The following is a 16471-nucleotide window of genomic DNA, read 5'->3' on the forward strand; positions in this document are numbered from 1 at the left end:
ATAAATGATGTGGCAATTTGTGATTAGTCTCAAAATTTTCTATTCAACACCTACTTCAAAACCCTATCAAAAACTTAACAGGCTAGACTAATAGTAGGTCCGTTACTGAATATATGTTTATACTCACTTTTTTTTATTTTTAACTTTTCAAGCAAAGGTAGAGGTAGAGGAAAGCTGGCGAATGACAAGGGAAAAGTTTATGTTGTTTCTGCTTTATCTTTACAGTATTTTGACTTTTGGTATTTTATTTAGATTTATCGAACCTATATTTTACTTTTATGTTATTTTATTTAAAAGACAAATAAGACATGAACGAGTATTTTATCTATTATTTTTATCTTTACATACTTATTTATAATTTATAAATGAGTATTTGAGGTTTTTTTTATTCTATTATTTTTATTTTTACGTACTTTATTTATAATTTAGAAAGGAGTATTTGAGGTTTTTTTTTATTGAAAGATTTAGTATCTTCTTTTATTTTATTTGTTTAGAAAATATTTATTTATTTTAGTAATAATGACTTCAGCTTAGTATAAAGAATTGAGTCGTTACATTACTTAACACGATGACAAAAAGAAAAAGGGACTAGACACTATAATAAATAGTAACTATTACCGTGAAGAGAGATTTGAAATAATGACGTTGTAGATAATTTTATGTTATAAATAGCTGTAAACACAATTATTATATATGGAGCTCCAAACATGTAGACGACTATTCCACTCGCTTCAAATGGATGGCCAAACACATCCTTATAGTATAACTTCTTAATAAAAATGTTCATTATGATCTCATTTGATAACCATTTTGTTTTTGGTTTTTTATTTACATTTTTATTAAATACAATGGTTGAATTCTTAAGCAAATTAAAAAAAAAAAAACGTTTTGAAAGCTACTTTTTTAATTTTCAAAATTTAGCTTGGTTTTTTTTAAAAATAGAACAAAGCGTGAAAATAGTTACACGGTATAGAATAATTTTGAAAAAAGTAAAAGCTCACAAGCCCACAAAATAAAAAAAAATACAATCGCGATTAATCGGTCCAACAAGTGTGAAAAATGATTTTATACCTAGTCTGAACGATCTTGCACCATTATACCTAATCTAAACGATCTTGCATCCTTGTACCTAATGTAAATGATTTTGTACCAAATCTAGTCAATTTTAGATTCAGTCAAAATGATCTTGCACTAAAGCTAAATGATCTATTAGTGAGAGTCGTCTATCACTATCTATATGAAATAGATAACTAATTGTTTAGATATTAGTACACGATCATCTAGATCCTGTAACAATATCGTTTAGATATTCGACAAAGAAGAAAAAAAGAAAATGAAAGATTAAGAAGAGTGAAGAAATTTTGAGAGTGGAAATGAAAGAAATTGCAAGCAAGTGAAATTCTGAAGACAATAGTATAAAGAAATTGCAAGCAAGTGAAATTCTGAAGACAATAGTATAAAGAAATTGCAAAAAATAACTGAAAAATCGTCTTGCAATAATCAAAATAAATTGTCTAAAGAAACAATTAGTTTCGTGGATCTTTTTTATATTGTTATATGGACCGTAAATATTTAACATTTTTGTTATACAAGTTTCTTTTTTCTTTTAACTATTAGTAGAATAAAAATAACAAAATTAGAAAGAAAGAAAGTGAGGTAGAAGTCTACAAACTTAAGGTACCAAAGCAGACATATTTTCGAATCCTCCATTTTCAGCTTATCCCCAATCCAGCCTTTCGTACGCTTTGAGAGAAGAAAAAGAAATCGATAAGAGACATCAATAAGTACTGAATGTTTTCTTTCTTATGGATTAAACTTGATGATTACCATCACGTCATTGTTAATCTCTTCCTAACTTAATATACATATGACACTGAAATCATTCTTCATGGGCTATAAAAAAAATTGGTCGATGAAGATTGTTGTACCGAATCAGTTCAACCTTACAAAAAGTGTAAAAACGTGTTCATGTCCTTTTGAACAAGTCGAAAAGTGACTCGACCTTGCTATCTTCGCCACTCTCTGCATTATTTTCTAGGCCATTAGCATGAGAAACTCTTGCAGATTGTGATAGAAAATCCGCCATGGTGGGGGGAAGTTCTTCATGCCTCCTTAAGCTTGAAGACTCAATAATAGCCTCTAGTTGGGCAGTAGATTGTACGGTCACCTGATTTGAGGTCTCAAAAGATGAGCTCCGTGACAACGTACCGGAAGCAATGGTTATTTCATCTCGTTCATCAACCATTGATTCAAGTGAACATACTGATCTTGTAGTGATGGAATGTGCAGAGTCACGTTTGGACCTCTCCTTTACTCTCTTGCACCAACTATGCAATGACTCTCTCACGCTCTCAGCCACCAATGCTTTCTTACACTTGGATCCCATCTGAAGGTTTTCACAAAAGTATTGAAATTGTAGAAAACTCAACTTTTTAAATTTATAAAAATCCATTTGAAAAATATTATATCGTAAAAAAGAAAAGTTGGACAAACCTGTGTAACAATTATATTAAGTGGCACAGTGCTATAGCTGCACCAAAACTGTACAAGAACACTGCATAGACAAGGAATTGAACAAATTGATGAACATAAAGATTGCAAGATTAGATGGAAAGTCGAATTAGAAGCTAAGAGGATTGCAAAGAATATATATAATAGATTTAGTATACCCAAATCTATCAACCATTTTGGTTTTGTGGTATTTAATAGGGATATTTGGGAATCTAATAGAAAAACTATATTATTTTTTTAGAAAAATAAGAATGAATCTATTATAAAAAAGGGCCCTAATAATACCAATCATCACAACAAATATGCCCCAGTTTTGCAAAACAAACTATCAAACATTCAAAAATCATATCAACATGAACCAGGAAGCAGTAGATGTACAAACATGAAACAACATAAATCTTTTAATTTCTTAGTATATCAACATCTTGAACGAAAAACTTACCCTGAAGTCAACCTCGTGATTATCATAAAGTCGTTCTTCATGAAGCAAGATCTTTCCTTAAATCCCCACTGAAGTTAAGAAATATATCCAACACTATTTAATTCCCCGTGATTGGAAAGGAAACAACCAAAACACTTTTTTTGGCAAATGTGAGCAAAGAAACACAAGTGATTGAGTTTGAGTATATTCTTACCAAGGACCAGATAAATGTCGCCATCTCAAATGCATTCTGCAAGTTCGAGTAATAAACAAAGAAACAACATCAATCATTTTTTAGAACTGATGATCTAGTTATATGGAAAATTTGATGCGTACTGGACCTGAAATATGATGAACTGTATTAACCGTAGTAAAATCACAGGCTTTCCAAACCAAAACAGATCGTCTCTTGGTTTTATTTGAATCCCACCTCTCTGTTCCAAAACTTCAAGAGCCAAAGAGGATACAACATGTTGAAGTTTTGTCCCAACGAGCATAACAAGCTTTGTACCAAAACGATCAGGCAGTTCGTCAGTTTTAGAACAATTTGCATTTTTGGTTTGGAAATATTGTATATCTATAGATGTATCACACTTGAACACAGATATTACTTACAGCAGCCGGTATGAAAGAAAGCCAAAAGTAGATATTTAAACCTGTTGTATAGAGATAACTTTAAACAGTTGGAAAAAAAGGAAGAAATAAAACGTATATGGAGTCTTTATAACATTATTCTGTCATCAAAAGTCACCGTGAATGTTGACAAAGATGCAAAGAATGGCGTAGCCCCATAGCGGCCAGCTGCATGAGATGTAACTAAATTCAGCCATCTTATTTCTTACCAATGAAACAGATTTAATTCATAAATAACTGCATACCTAATTCCAAGGATTCCATGGAACTCGTCTTCCATGCTCCGAACCATGTACTTGTGGAAATCATAAGAGATCGGTAATTTGTGCTTCTGGATGTTATTAGAGCAGCACTTAAGTGAAGCAGTTTGACATAAATGTAATGTAAATGAGACAAAAAATTGACCTAATTTTATACATTGTATTGCCCTTGTACGTCTATCCTCAAAATAAGATTCAAAACTCCAATGGTCTACCTTTCAAATTTATTTCCAATTTGATCATCTTAGTAAAATTAGAGTTCATCAACTACCGTACTTGAGACATCTAGATCCTTATCTTAACAGGAGTAATTTGTAAGGATTCAACTTGCTTACTTCACTATTTCTTCCTTACAATGGCCAAAAACAGAGGTAACCCTCTGCTATCTTTATTTATATATAGCCAAAATGAGTACAGAAAAACATAAGATTCAAGAAAAACAAGGAATAATGAAGACAAACCCAGCTTCCTCTAGGGAAAGACTGGATATTCCTCTAGGCTAAGCAGCCGCCAACTTCAGGATAAAAATAAAACCTACCTCCCCTAGACCTAAAAACCCTATTTATATTCCTTCTCTCATCTTTCTCTTATTTCTGTGCCTGGGCCCCACCTGCACGATCTCCTCCTCTTTTTCCTTCCTCATTATTAATTTGTCCAATTACTTTTCTGCCCCTCCTTTGATATGTATGAATAATTGGAGGTCTTACAATACCCGGGGCTCCAAGTTCACCTTGTCCTCAAGGTGAAACTGAGGGAACTGCTGATTCAATAGGTAAACTGATTCCCACGTTGCTTCACTGTCTGGTAAGTTCTTCCATTTGATCAGCCACTCATTGCCTCCTAGCTCCTTGTTCCACCTTATTCCCAGCACGTTTTCCGGCCACAATTGTAGTTCAAAATCCTCAGTTAGTATAGGCTGTTGTTGCTGGACTACATGTTGTTTTCCCAACTTCAGTTTCAGTTGAGACACGTGAAAGACATTGTGAATGGCGGCCTCGGGCGGTAGTTGCAATCGATAAGCGACCTCTCCTATCTCTTCAATAACCTCATACGGCCCATAAAATTTTGGGGATAGCTTTTCACATTTCTTCCGAGCTAGTGATCTTTGTCGATAGGGTCGTAGTTTCAAATACACTTCATCCCCAATTTTGAATTTGAGCTCCCTGCGGTTTCGGTCTGCCATTTTCTTCATTCTATTTTGAGCTATGCATAGGTTTTCCTTCAGTGCATTGAGTGCTAAATCTCTCTCCTTCAACATGACTTCTACGTCATTGTTAGGAGATTGCTTCCATCCATATGACAGCAGTGGCGGGGGAGTTCTTCCAAAAACAGATTGGTAAGGAGTAGTTTTGGTGGATGCGTGGAAGGTTGTGTTATACCATAATTCCGCCCAAGGGATCAGTTTATCCCATTTCTTCGGTTGTTCATTGCAAAAGCATCTCAAATAGGTCTCTAGGCATCTGTTTACCCTCTCGGTTTGTCCATCGGTTTGGGGATGGAATGCCGTGCTTCTCTTCAAAATGGTGCCCATGGTAGTGAACAACTCCTTCCAGAAATTGCTAAGGAAGATCTTATCACGGTCGGTAATAATGGACTTGGGTATTCCATGTTTGCTGACCACTTTTTCCAAAAAAATTGAAGCCACTTGCTTGGCTGTGTACGGGTGTTTCAGAGGCAAGAAGTAGGAGTACTTACTTAGGCGGTCGACGACTACCATAATCACGTTGTAACCTCCTGCTATTGGCAGCCCTTCAATAAAATCCATGGTCCAATCCTCCAATATCTTGTCGGGTATAGGAATGGGTTGCAGAACTCCCGCAGGCTTTGTAGCTTCGAACTTATTACGTTGACAAGTGTCACATTCTTCTACATATCTCTTGATATCAGCCTTCATTCCTTTCCAAAATAGTTCCCCACTCATTCTTTTATAGGTTCTCAAGAATCCCGAGTGCCCTCCTAATATGGAATCATGGAACGTGTGTAGAAGACTCGGAATGAGGGAGGAATTTCGCGGCAGCACCATCCTTCCTTTATATAGCAGCCTGCCATTGTTCCACTGGTATTTCCCACCTTGATCCACCTCTCCCTTAAGTTCGGCAATAATTTTCTGAAGTTCTTGATCCATTTCAACTTCCTTCGCTATTATCTCTATATCAACTATGCCTGTGGTTGTCATTGTATTTAACTCCACCGAATGGTCCTTCCTTGAGAGAGCATCCGCCACCTTATTCTGCAGACCCGGCTGGTATAAGATCTCAAAGTCATACCCCAAAAGTTTTGTGAGCCACTTTTGGAATTGAGGCTGAACTTCCCTCTGTTCTAACAGAAATTTCAGAGCCTTCTGATCTGAAACAATTGTGAACTTTCTGCCCAGGAGATAATGTCTCCATTTTTGCACCGAAAGGACAACCGCCATCAATTCCCTTTCATAGATCGACTTACCCTGGGCTCTTGGGGACAGTTTCTGGCTGAAGAATGCGATGGGATGACCATTCTGTGATAAAACTGCACCTAAACCTACTCCTGAAGCATCAGTTTCGATTGTGAAGGGCTGAGACCAATCCGGCAATGCTAATACCGGTAAGGTTGTCATTGCTAGCTTCAGCTGGTCAAACGCTATTGTAGCTTCCTCATTCCAATGGAATGCATTTTTCTGAAGTAATTTGGTTAAGGGTGCAGCTATTTCTCCATAGCTTTTCACAAATCTTCTATAATACCCAGTCAGTCCAAGGAATCCCCTCAGCCCAGTTATATCTTTCGGCCGTGGCCAATTTACCATACTGCGAATCTTGTCCTCATCAGCCTCCACTCCTCTGCTGGAAATCAGATGACCCAAATATTGAACTTGGGAATGAGCAATGACACATTTAGACCTATTTGCAAACAATTCATGGTCCCTCAAGATAGCAAAAACCATTCCTAAATGTTTCATGTGCTCATCTATGTCCACACTATAAACTAGAATGTCATAAAAAAAAACCAGGACACACCTTCGAAGGAATGGTTTGAACACCTCGTTCATGAGAGATTGGAAGGTGGCAGGAGCATTCGTAAGGCCGAAAGGCATCACCAAGAACTCATAATGTCCTTCATGCGTGCGGAAAGCTGTTTTCTCCACATCTTCCTCCCTCATCCTAATCTGGTGGTATCCAGATTTAAGGTCTAACTTTGAGAAAACTGTCGCACCATGAAGTTCATCTAAGAGTTCTTCGATCACGGGAATTGGAAATTTATCAGCCACCGTTACTTGATTGAGTTTCCTGTAATCTACACAAAATCTCCACCCTCCGTCCTTTTTCTTCACTAAGAGGACCGGGCTCGAATATGGGCTGCGGCTTGGACGAATCACTCCAGCTTGTAACATTTCTAACACCAATTTTTCAATCTCTTCCTTTTGTACATGGCCATACTTATATGGTCTTACATTAATTGGTTTCTGATCGGCCACGGTCAGAATGCGATGGTCTATGGCTCTCCTTGGCGGTAAACCCGTGGGCAACCTAAAGACATCTGCATATTGCTCGAGCAATCGCTGAACCATGGGTAATCCTTCTTCCTTTCCCTTCAATTCAGCTTCTGTTTCCGATTCTCCTTCATAGTTTACTTCATAGTTTTGGAATTCCAAGAGGAATCCTTGGTCCCCGGATTGCCACGTTTTCTCTAAGGTTCTCAATGAACATTCTGACTTCGTTAGAGAAGGGTCACCTTTTAGGATTATTCTTCTACCCTTCATCCAAAACGTCATGGTTAGGGATGGCCAGTGAACCTTCATGGTTCCTGTCGAATCTAGCCATTGCATCCCAAGCACCAAGTCTACCGTTCCTAACTCTACCGCTAGGAAATCTGCTACGATTGTTAACTCTTTTAACTTCACCTTCACCCTCTTGCAAATCCCACTTCCTTCACATTGGTTGCCATTCCCAATGGTAACTCCAAAACGAGTTCCCGGATCGATGCTCAGCTGTAGTTCATCTACCAACACTTGGCTGATGAAGTTATTGGTCGCCCCGCTGTCAATCAGAATAACTACTTCCCTTCCGTTCACATGTCCTTTTAATTTCATCGTCCCCTTTGATGTAACTCCCGTGATCAACCTCAATTCAATAGGGTTATCCATATTCAATTCCAGATGATTCAGTTCTATTACTTCGCTTGCCTCATCCTCTGTATCCTCTTCCCTTTTGTGGTCTTCTTCCTCATTTAGTATAAGGAGCATCAACTCTCTTTTTTCTCTCCCTTTACATCGATGGCCTGGGGCGTACTTTTCATTACATCTGAAACAAAGCCCCTTATCCAGCCTTGCTCTAAATTCCGTATCCGACAGCCGTTTAATTGGGGATCTTTTTTCTGGTAATCATTTTTCAATGGAATAGTTACCTGCTTCATCACAAACTCTGTCTTTTTACTTTCTGTCTTCTCATTTTTTCCTTGAAATTTGCTGCTGTTCTCATTCCTTTTGGGCTCAACTATATCCAACTCTTCCATCGCCAGTTTTAATGCTATATTCCTATCATTCACCAGCTGAGCTTCCTTCATACATTCCTCTAAAGTTTGAGGGTGTCTGCTGATTACTTCCGCTTGCAGTGAGGGTTCCAGACCCGTTAAAAACGCATCCAGCAGAACACTTTCTGCCATGTCCGGGAGGGGGGCTGAGTATGTAACAAACTTCTTAACGTACTCGCTGTATGAGCCTTCTTGCTTAATACGGATTAATCTTGCCCCCAAGCTCTGCTGTCCTGTATCATTAAAGAAATCAAACATCCTTTCCTTCAAGTCCTCCCAAGATTCCACCCTCTTTCTACGATTACTCCATCTAAACCAGTCTACCTCTTCCTGTCCAAAACTCACGACTGCTACTTTGACCTTCTCAGCTTCCGGTAAGTCATTTATATCAAAAAAATGTTCTGCTCGGTACGCCCAGGATTCAGGGTTCATCCCTGTAAACAGTGGCATTTCTAATTTTTTGTACTTACTTTGGTCTGCGCTGCTTCCACCCGACTCGACTATGGTTCCGGCCTCTTCCAGTTTTCCCTTCAGTTTCAACCTGATGTCGTCCGTAGTCCCTGCTTCTTCTGTTTTCTTAGCACCATGGTTTTCTCTTAGCTCGTCTGTCATTCGATCCATCGATTTCTTCATTTCCAGCATCATCTCCTTCAGACTCATAATTTCCTTTTCAGTACCTTCTACCCGTTCTTCTATCTGTCTTTGAGCCATCAGACGCGTGATCACCCCCAGTGTGGAGGCTCTGATACCAATATGTAAGGATTCAACTTGCTTACTTCACTATTTCTTCCTTACAATGGCCAAAAACAGAGGTAACCCTCTGCTATCTTTATTTATATATAGCCAAAATGAGTACAGAAAAACATAAGATTCAAGAAAAACAAGGAATAATGAAGACAAACCCAGCTTCCTCTAGGGAAAGACTGGATATTCCTCTAGGCTAAGCAGCCGCCAACTTCAGGATAAAAATAAACCTACCTCCCCTATACCTAAAAACCCTATTTATATTCCTTCTCTCATCTTTCTCTTATTTCTGTGCCTGGGCCCCACCTGCACGATCTCCTCCTCTTTTTCCTTCCTCATTATTAATTTGTCCAATTACTTTTCTGCCCCTCCTTTGATATGTATGAATAATTGGAGGTCTTACATAATTCTTTTCTCGTCACTTTACCAAAACTTGACACAATATGCTTTTGGTTTTGCATTACAAGAATAAAAACTGCAGTTGCTCAATGTACTCAGGGTTAGCTCTAGTAACCTTGTCAGAGCTGTTTTCCCATGAGTTTCATTCTTCCACACACGTGTTGGCTATATAAATAATGTCTTTCTATATAGGAATGAATCCCACACGGAGTACTCACTGTAATGAAACCCAAACGGAGGGCCAAATAGTCTGATTTCTTTATCGAACTCTTGAACTGACGTAGGAAACAAAGCTGCATCAAAAACCATCCTTATATTGTTAGTATAGGGTAAAAAGGTCATCCAATGAGTCAGGAAATTTTAGTCTACAAGTTGCTGAACTCATCAATTGACTTAGATTGAAATTGGGGAAACTTTCATTATCTCATCGGTTCAGTTTGAATCTTCGAACCTTTTAATTTTCCTGATATTATTCAAAATGTGTTTTTTCTCTCAATTTACCTGTATAAAACTAGAGAATACTAATTTATCCTTCAATATTTAGTAGTAAAAAAACGCATTTGCAGCATTTTCTTTCTTCTTCTAAGATGGAAAAGGCAACCCTTCATTCACGTATAAAATATGAGTTACTTTCAGAAGTTTATTTGTGCAAAATTATCCTAATCTAGGCGATAGCACAGCAATAGAAACATACAAAAAAATGAGCATCATTTAAAAGAGAAAAAAATACCATCCATATGAGAATACGACTCCTGCTCCATGGATGAGATGTGTGATGGAAAACAAACGTCGTTTGCCGCCTCATGACCTTATTTCTTTTAGCTAGAATCAAAACAATGCCACAATAGGTAAGAAAAACAATCTAAAGGAAAGAATATTATCGAATGAGGGTGAACTAAATGATTGAATAGCTTATTAAAAAGATGGAGTTCGTTTTTGTAGTCAGTATCAAGAATACCTTTCCTTTCTTTGTTAGGTTTGATTTTTCTTTACGCCCCTGTATATTCTTTTATTTTTTTCAATGAAAGTATTTGGTTTGTCTAAGGACAAGAAGGAAAAGAGGGAAAACAAAAACAAAACAAAACCCTTAAGCATCAATAAACAAGGAGGAAAGTATTTCCCTTTGTCCTGAATTTGTATACCTGGTAAATTATCTTCAGCAGCTAATTTAACTTGACTTTCCCATTTCCTCCAACTGTATATCTGAAAGAGGCTCATAGAAATATAGTAAAGCTGGCAATGGTTTTGAGAGAACATTATTTTACACAAAAAGATACTCTCTAAGTCAACAATATTTTATTCCCCAAGTAATTAAACAATGAAGATCTACACAAATGCATTGAAGATCGAAGTAACATCATTTTCTTAAGGATATCTATATAAAAGTTTCGATAGCAATTGGCTAAATTTTGCAAAATGCCCTTGCACTTTAGACCATGTCAAAATACCCCAAACTTTCAAAAGTTCCAAAAATATCCTTAAACTTTCTAAAAGAGTTCAAAAACACCCTTCCTGTTAGTTTGGATGGAAACCGTTATTATTTTGTCTAAAAAATACCCTTGAACTTTCAGAACTTTCAAAAATACCCTTTTGACTTATAAAAAAAAAGTTAAAAAAATACCCTTGCTATTAATATATGAATAGAAACCAGTAACGCCTAGTTGCATAAATACTTATAAAATTTCAGAAGTTGCATTAATACCGTTTACTTTTATCTTACTGTTTATCTACACCTCATCACCTCTTCAATTTTTTTTCCCTCCCCTACTTCAATCTATGGCCTATAACTTCTCCATTTTCTTATTTTTTTTCGCCCCTCCTACTGTCCTATTAACTATTTAACCTTTTGTTTATCTTATTTTTTAAAAAGAAAAATTGTGTCATTCAATTAAGGTATATAGATTATAACAAAAGGAAAGACCAATAACGGAAACACCAAGGGAACCTTAGGACTTATATGCTTTCACAAGATTATACGTCAGTAGTTGAGTGTATGATAATATAGCCAAATACATTTTTTTTTGTATTTGGATATTTACAGTTTTGGTAAGTTTTAAGAGGAGATTTATATTTTTGGAGTTCAGTAGGATTTTATGCTTTAACTTGAAGTTATGCTTTATATTCTATTGTGACAAAATTGTTGTAAGAATTGGACAATGAGAAACAAAATGTGTATCTATATAAAAAGATGATATCTATATAATTTGCTTTAAACTTGGTTCTATTCGAACTCAAGAAAGCTTCAACCGAAACACCAATGGTTTCCAACAACTAAGAGTATTTTGTATTAACGCTCATTTCAAACAGCAGAAGCAGTTTTTAAATTCCCTTTCCTAATGTTAAGAATATTAATGCACCTTTTAAAAGTTCAACAATATCTGACACGAATATTATCAGTTTGTATTCATAACTGATCATAATGGCATTTATTAAACAAGGGTATTTTTTAACTGTTTTTGAAACTTTAAGGGCATTTTTTGAACTTTTCAAAGTTCAAGGACATATTTCTATAAAAATACAAAGTTTAGGGGTATTTTGTATAATTTAGCCAATAGCAATTTAAGTAACATAATATCATACTAAAAGTCACCTGTTCAATATTTGGTAACATTATTTTCTCTCACTCACTATTGATAACACTAGGTCAATCAATATTGTTGTTGGGTCTTGTGTTAATTACTTTATTTATTACACTGATTGAATGAATTTATTTAAAGAGGCACAAAGTGTGGGTCGTGTTGATTTTTTAAGTGACATGTTATAAGGTTTCTCTTGACAGGAAGTTAGCAATAATGTTAAAGAATATATATAATTTGAACTTTTCTGGTGACTTAACACACTTTAAACTAGTAAGTCACGTTAATGAATCAAGATGATAAATGGATCTCTATTTGACTCTACGTCGAGATCCATGATTGCAGTCTCCCTTGCTGTGAAAATCCAAGATTATTCAATCTATATTTGTGTTCCACATTTCAAATCTCTAATCATGTCAAATAAAATTTAAAATTAGTAAAGTTTTGTACCTTACTCATTGCCAGACCAACAGCTAGACAGCTATAAAGAACATGAGTGATCCCAAGAACAAACAAGAACCGGTGAAGTTGTTCAAGTCCCTCATATGAAACAAAAGGCTCACGACCCTGAAATCAACAGTTAGAATTTTGTAACCCTTTTTTGTCTGTTTTTGTCTGCCGAAACATTAAAACAAAAGATAGAAGCAGATGCTCAGTTACCTCACCACATTGATGCGGAAGAGCACTTAATTCTCTTTGAGGAATGACAATTTCATTATGAGACAATAGAGAACTTTCAAGCAGAATATGTTCATTGGTGGCATAATCTTCTTCTGAACAAATGTAGAATCTACTGGTGAAAAGGGACGAGTTCACACAAATTTCAGATATCCACCTTGCACATTGTGCCAGCATCAAAGATATCAGTCCAAGCAGCATCAGCTCTACCAAGAAGGGAAACAAAATTCAACGTGCAAAAATTGCAAAACTATAAACTCAAAGGCATTCTAATGAGAGATGCTTGGCGTGTGTTCTTTATGTCTTTTGGAATAGAGAAGTTCATTCGGTCTATTTAAAGCATGTTTAGAAAATTTTAAGGTGGTTTAGTTACATAATCACTGGCCAAAGTAACAATGTATTTTAAGCTTACCTTCCTTAATCTTCTCCAAAGAAGCAAACAGAGCCTTTCTCTTGGTCTTCTTCAACCACTGCACACAAAATACCTCCATCAAGAAAATCTATAACCTTCGTTTTTCTTGTCACTAACACTCATTTTCTTTTATTTCATACATTTAAAAAAATTAACAATTTTCACTTATGTTATTCCTCAATATTCTCTTGCTCGACCAAACTTGCTCCGGTATACTATTCTTAATTCTCAATAATTATCAGCTTGGTGTAAATGTGAGGAGGGGATGGTAGAACGAAAACATTGCCTTGGTTATTTGTTTGGTAGCTGAGGGACTAGCAAAAATTTTAATGCGGACCTTCTATCTACAACCGGAAAAATAATCAGGAAAAGTATTTGAATACAATAAGTGCAAGATCCTTCTAGTGCTCGACATTTTTTTATTATAGTGTCTACTTTTACAATACAATGAAAATACTGATTAACACAAACAATTACACAAAAATATCAACACGTGAATGAATATTTATTTCTTGGGGATCAGATCACATGTGATAAGACTCAAAAGATTTCTTATAATATGGGTGTTTTTAGTTGACATGATTTATGGAAAAAGTTCCAATTACAGAAAGCCGTACCAAACTGTTTCCAATAACATAGCCATTCGACGAAAAAGTCTCCTATTCCTCAAATTCCCTTCCCACATTTGTAAGAGGGGATAAAAAAACCAGTCAACTAATCTTCCAAATAAAGTGTTGAAATGCCTTGAATGCTCCCAAAAACCAAGTACTAAGTTTTTTTTGGTTAAATTCATATTTGCTATATTTATGCCATTTATAAGATATTAATCCTAGCATTTAGAGAAGCACTATATAAACTGTATAAACTCTCTTAACGCTTGAGGTGTACATGAATTCTTATTCTCTAATACAATTGTTCTCTACATCTGCTAATGGACGTGTCAATCAGTTGCGGATTCCATAAAGGTATCAGTCTCATTCAGTCATTCTCTATAGAAATGCAATCAAACAGATTACTAGCAAAACAGAGTATAATTTTGGCATACCTTTCCAAACCTATAGATTGCCCGCTCCACCACCAAGCAGACAAAGACCATGACAGTAACCACAGAAGCAACCGAGTAGGTAGGCGTTTCAGCCAGTGACCTTCCTCCTTGAAGTTCCATTATCACTGGCCTGAAAGAAATGTGAGCGAAAAGTAAACCAAATACCTTCCCGAAGGAAGGGGAAAATGTTGGTGGGCGAATGGACCGTCAGCGAAGACGAAAGATCCAGGAAACTTGGCGGTGGGGGAGAAGAAGAAAGAGGAAATGATTTTTAATGGAAAAATCACAGGATCTTCCATGTTGTTTGCTTCTTCAACATGTGCCATGAACTACCGAATACTATAATATTCTAGATTGCCTTCGTTTCTCCATTATTTCGATCTGCGCGCTTGCGACTCGTGTAGATTCGTAAATAATAAAGCAATGTGCGGGCAGTGTGTTGCATTGCATCGACATTGCTGCCATTTTGGATTCGATCCAGCGAGCTCGATGGCGCTCACATGGTATGGTGACAGTGGAGGGGGGAAGACTTCGAGTCAAAGCTGTACATAAACTAGTCAACGAAATTGGCCCACATTCCACGCTCTTGTGTAGTCTATCCCACCGGATGATTTATTCGGACGACTGTTTGGAGTAAAGAGTTAAGTACTTCCACAATAGTACTCAATCATAATTCATGGTTGTTGAATCTTACTATTGAATTTGATGCTATTAAACACACAACGCTTTTTTGTTTGCACAAAACAAATTTCCCCCGTCATTTTAAAGGGAATTAAAAGTGGCATGTCAAATTATCTACTAACCCTTCAATTCAATCTGTGTGTCTTGGGGCCATTGCCTCTCTGCTACTCGACATTATTTTAATCTATATACTTAATGCACGATGCAAGTTCCTCGTTACACACGATCCTCGATCCCAACTTTTAAAACTTGTATATTTAAAAAAAAGCATAATGTTCATTTCCTTTTTGTGTTATCTCACAACGTTTACTTTCCCTCTCTAGCTCTTTGATAGATTTTTCTTGAAGTTTTTCGTTTAATCTTCTTCTTTTGAACTCATATTCTATTCAATAGTTAAGAAACCCGTCGTTTGACCTTTGCTTCATTATTTACATGTCGCTGGCTCGATTCTCAACACATGACATTCGAACTCTGTTTCGTCTTCTACACATGAGAATCTCCATTCATTTCGTTTTTTGCATAGATTTTCAGTTTGTCAAAAAAATGTCAGGGGTTACTTTTTCAATTCGTTTTTGTCAAACATAATCATTCAGTGTGCACTTGGTGAGTATGCATGTAACATCATTTAAACTGCATCGTGTAACATGTAAAAGGTAGCGAGGATCTTGTAATGTACATTGAGAAGCGAGTATTGTGCATCGAGTATCAAGTATTTCACACAATGGCTAATAATTTTTTCTCATGTCCGTCTATGAGTAGGCTATTCAAAATTTCGGTCAAGGATCGTTTTTCAGGCCAAGCCCCAAGTTTGCTCTCTCACAATGGGGTAACTACCAAGATTGTTAAGGAGAAACTCACCCCATTTAACTTTATCTATTCAAGAGGACAGTATTTGGGCGATTTATGGACTGGACATCATATTTAGTAGCTCATCGATGCGCTACATCCTACTGGGGAGGAGGTGAAAGATGATAGACAAGATGACATGATGTTTGATTTGAATGGAACTACCGTTCGATTCACGATGCATGATTTCTTATTGGTGATGACGGGACTGTAGTGGACATTAGACTGTGTCATTAGAACAATCGAATGTGAATTGGAAGATTCAGTATTAAAATACTACAACAAATCCATCGCATGGGGTATTCACATAACTACCCTAAAACCGTCGTACAAGGAGATGGAGTTTGAAAATGACTTGACGTTGTGAAAATGATTGTTGTATATTGTACTGAGTTGGTCATAAGGAGCAGAGAGAAAATGGGGCATATATCGACTTGAAGTTGTTCATCCATGGACTACTTTAATAGTATGCACTAGGAAACATAATGTGGCAGAAGACATTTTTCGGACTACAAATGGGATTGGTTGGTAAGGTCGGAAGACATAAGAAAAAATAGAAAACTAGTAAGAGCATAATATTATCAAATACAATCTTCCGGAGGTTCGTCATGCATTTCAGGTAATAATAGCTACTACCATATGTGAAGACGAAGATTGGGCCCTACAACAAACCCAGTAATGGTGCCCTTTTCCAACAAGACCACACAGAGAAACAATTGTTCCTTAAGCTCATGAAGGACATGGAGTGGTAATTTGAATATG

General features: G+C 36.5%; 1 protein-coding gene across 2 annotated transcripts; it reads right to left on the reverse strand.

Annotated features, from left to right (window-relative positions):
* Positions 1-1773: 1773 nt before the first annotated feature.
* On the reverse strand, positions 1774-14778 carry LOC101204236 (MLO-like protein 4). 2 transcript variants are annotated; one of them, XM_004146210.3, is made up of 15 exons: positions 14183-14777; positions 13138-13195; positions 12708-12931; positions 12498-12614; positions 10614-10674; positions 10202-10293; positions 9690-9764; positions 3811-3896; positions 3684-3733; positions 3548-3588; positions 3274-3435; positions 3147-3182; positions 2954-3021; positions 2494-2554; positions 1774-2386 (listed from the first exon to the last, which is right to left on the reverse strand). In XM_004146210.3, exons 1-15 carry the CDS (start codon positions 14300-14302, stop codon positions 1967-1969), a joined length of 1671 nt encoding a protein of 556 aa, XP_004146258.1. In that variant the 5' UTR covers positions 14303-14777; the 3' UTR covers positions 1774-1966. The 2 variants fall into 2 exon arrangements, with proteins under 2 accessions (XP_004146258.1, XP_031737820.1); XM_031881960.1 differs by lacking the exon at positions 9690-9764 and having other exon boundaries at positions 14183-14778.
* Between the last annotated feature and the right edge of the window lie 1693 nt (positions 14779-16471).

This window comes from Cucumis sativus, chromosome 3 (genome assembly GCF_000004075.3).
Source record: "Cucumis sativus cultivar 9930 chromosome 3, Cucumber_9930_V3, whole genome shotgun sequence".
In the NCBI taxonomy this organism is placed as follows: Eukaryota; Viridiplantae; Streptophyta; class Magnoliopsida; order Cucurbitales; family Cucurbitaceae; genus Cucumis; species Cucumis sativus.

Coding starts and splice junctions, on each gene's coding strand:
- LOC101204236 (XM_004146210.3), bottom strand. CDS start 14,302: ATGGAACTTCAAGGAGGAAGGTCACTGGCTGAAACGCCTACCTACTCG. Junction 9,765..10,201: donor GTCGTATTCTCATATGGATG/GTATTTTTTTCT, acceptor TTTTTGATGCAG/CTTTGTTTCCTACGTCAGTT. Junction 3,183..3,273: donor TACAGTTCATCATATTTCAG/GTCCAGTACGCA, acceptor TCGAACTTGCAG/AATGCATTTGAGATGGCGAC.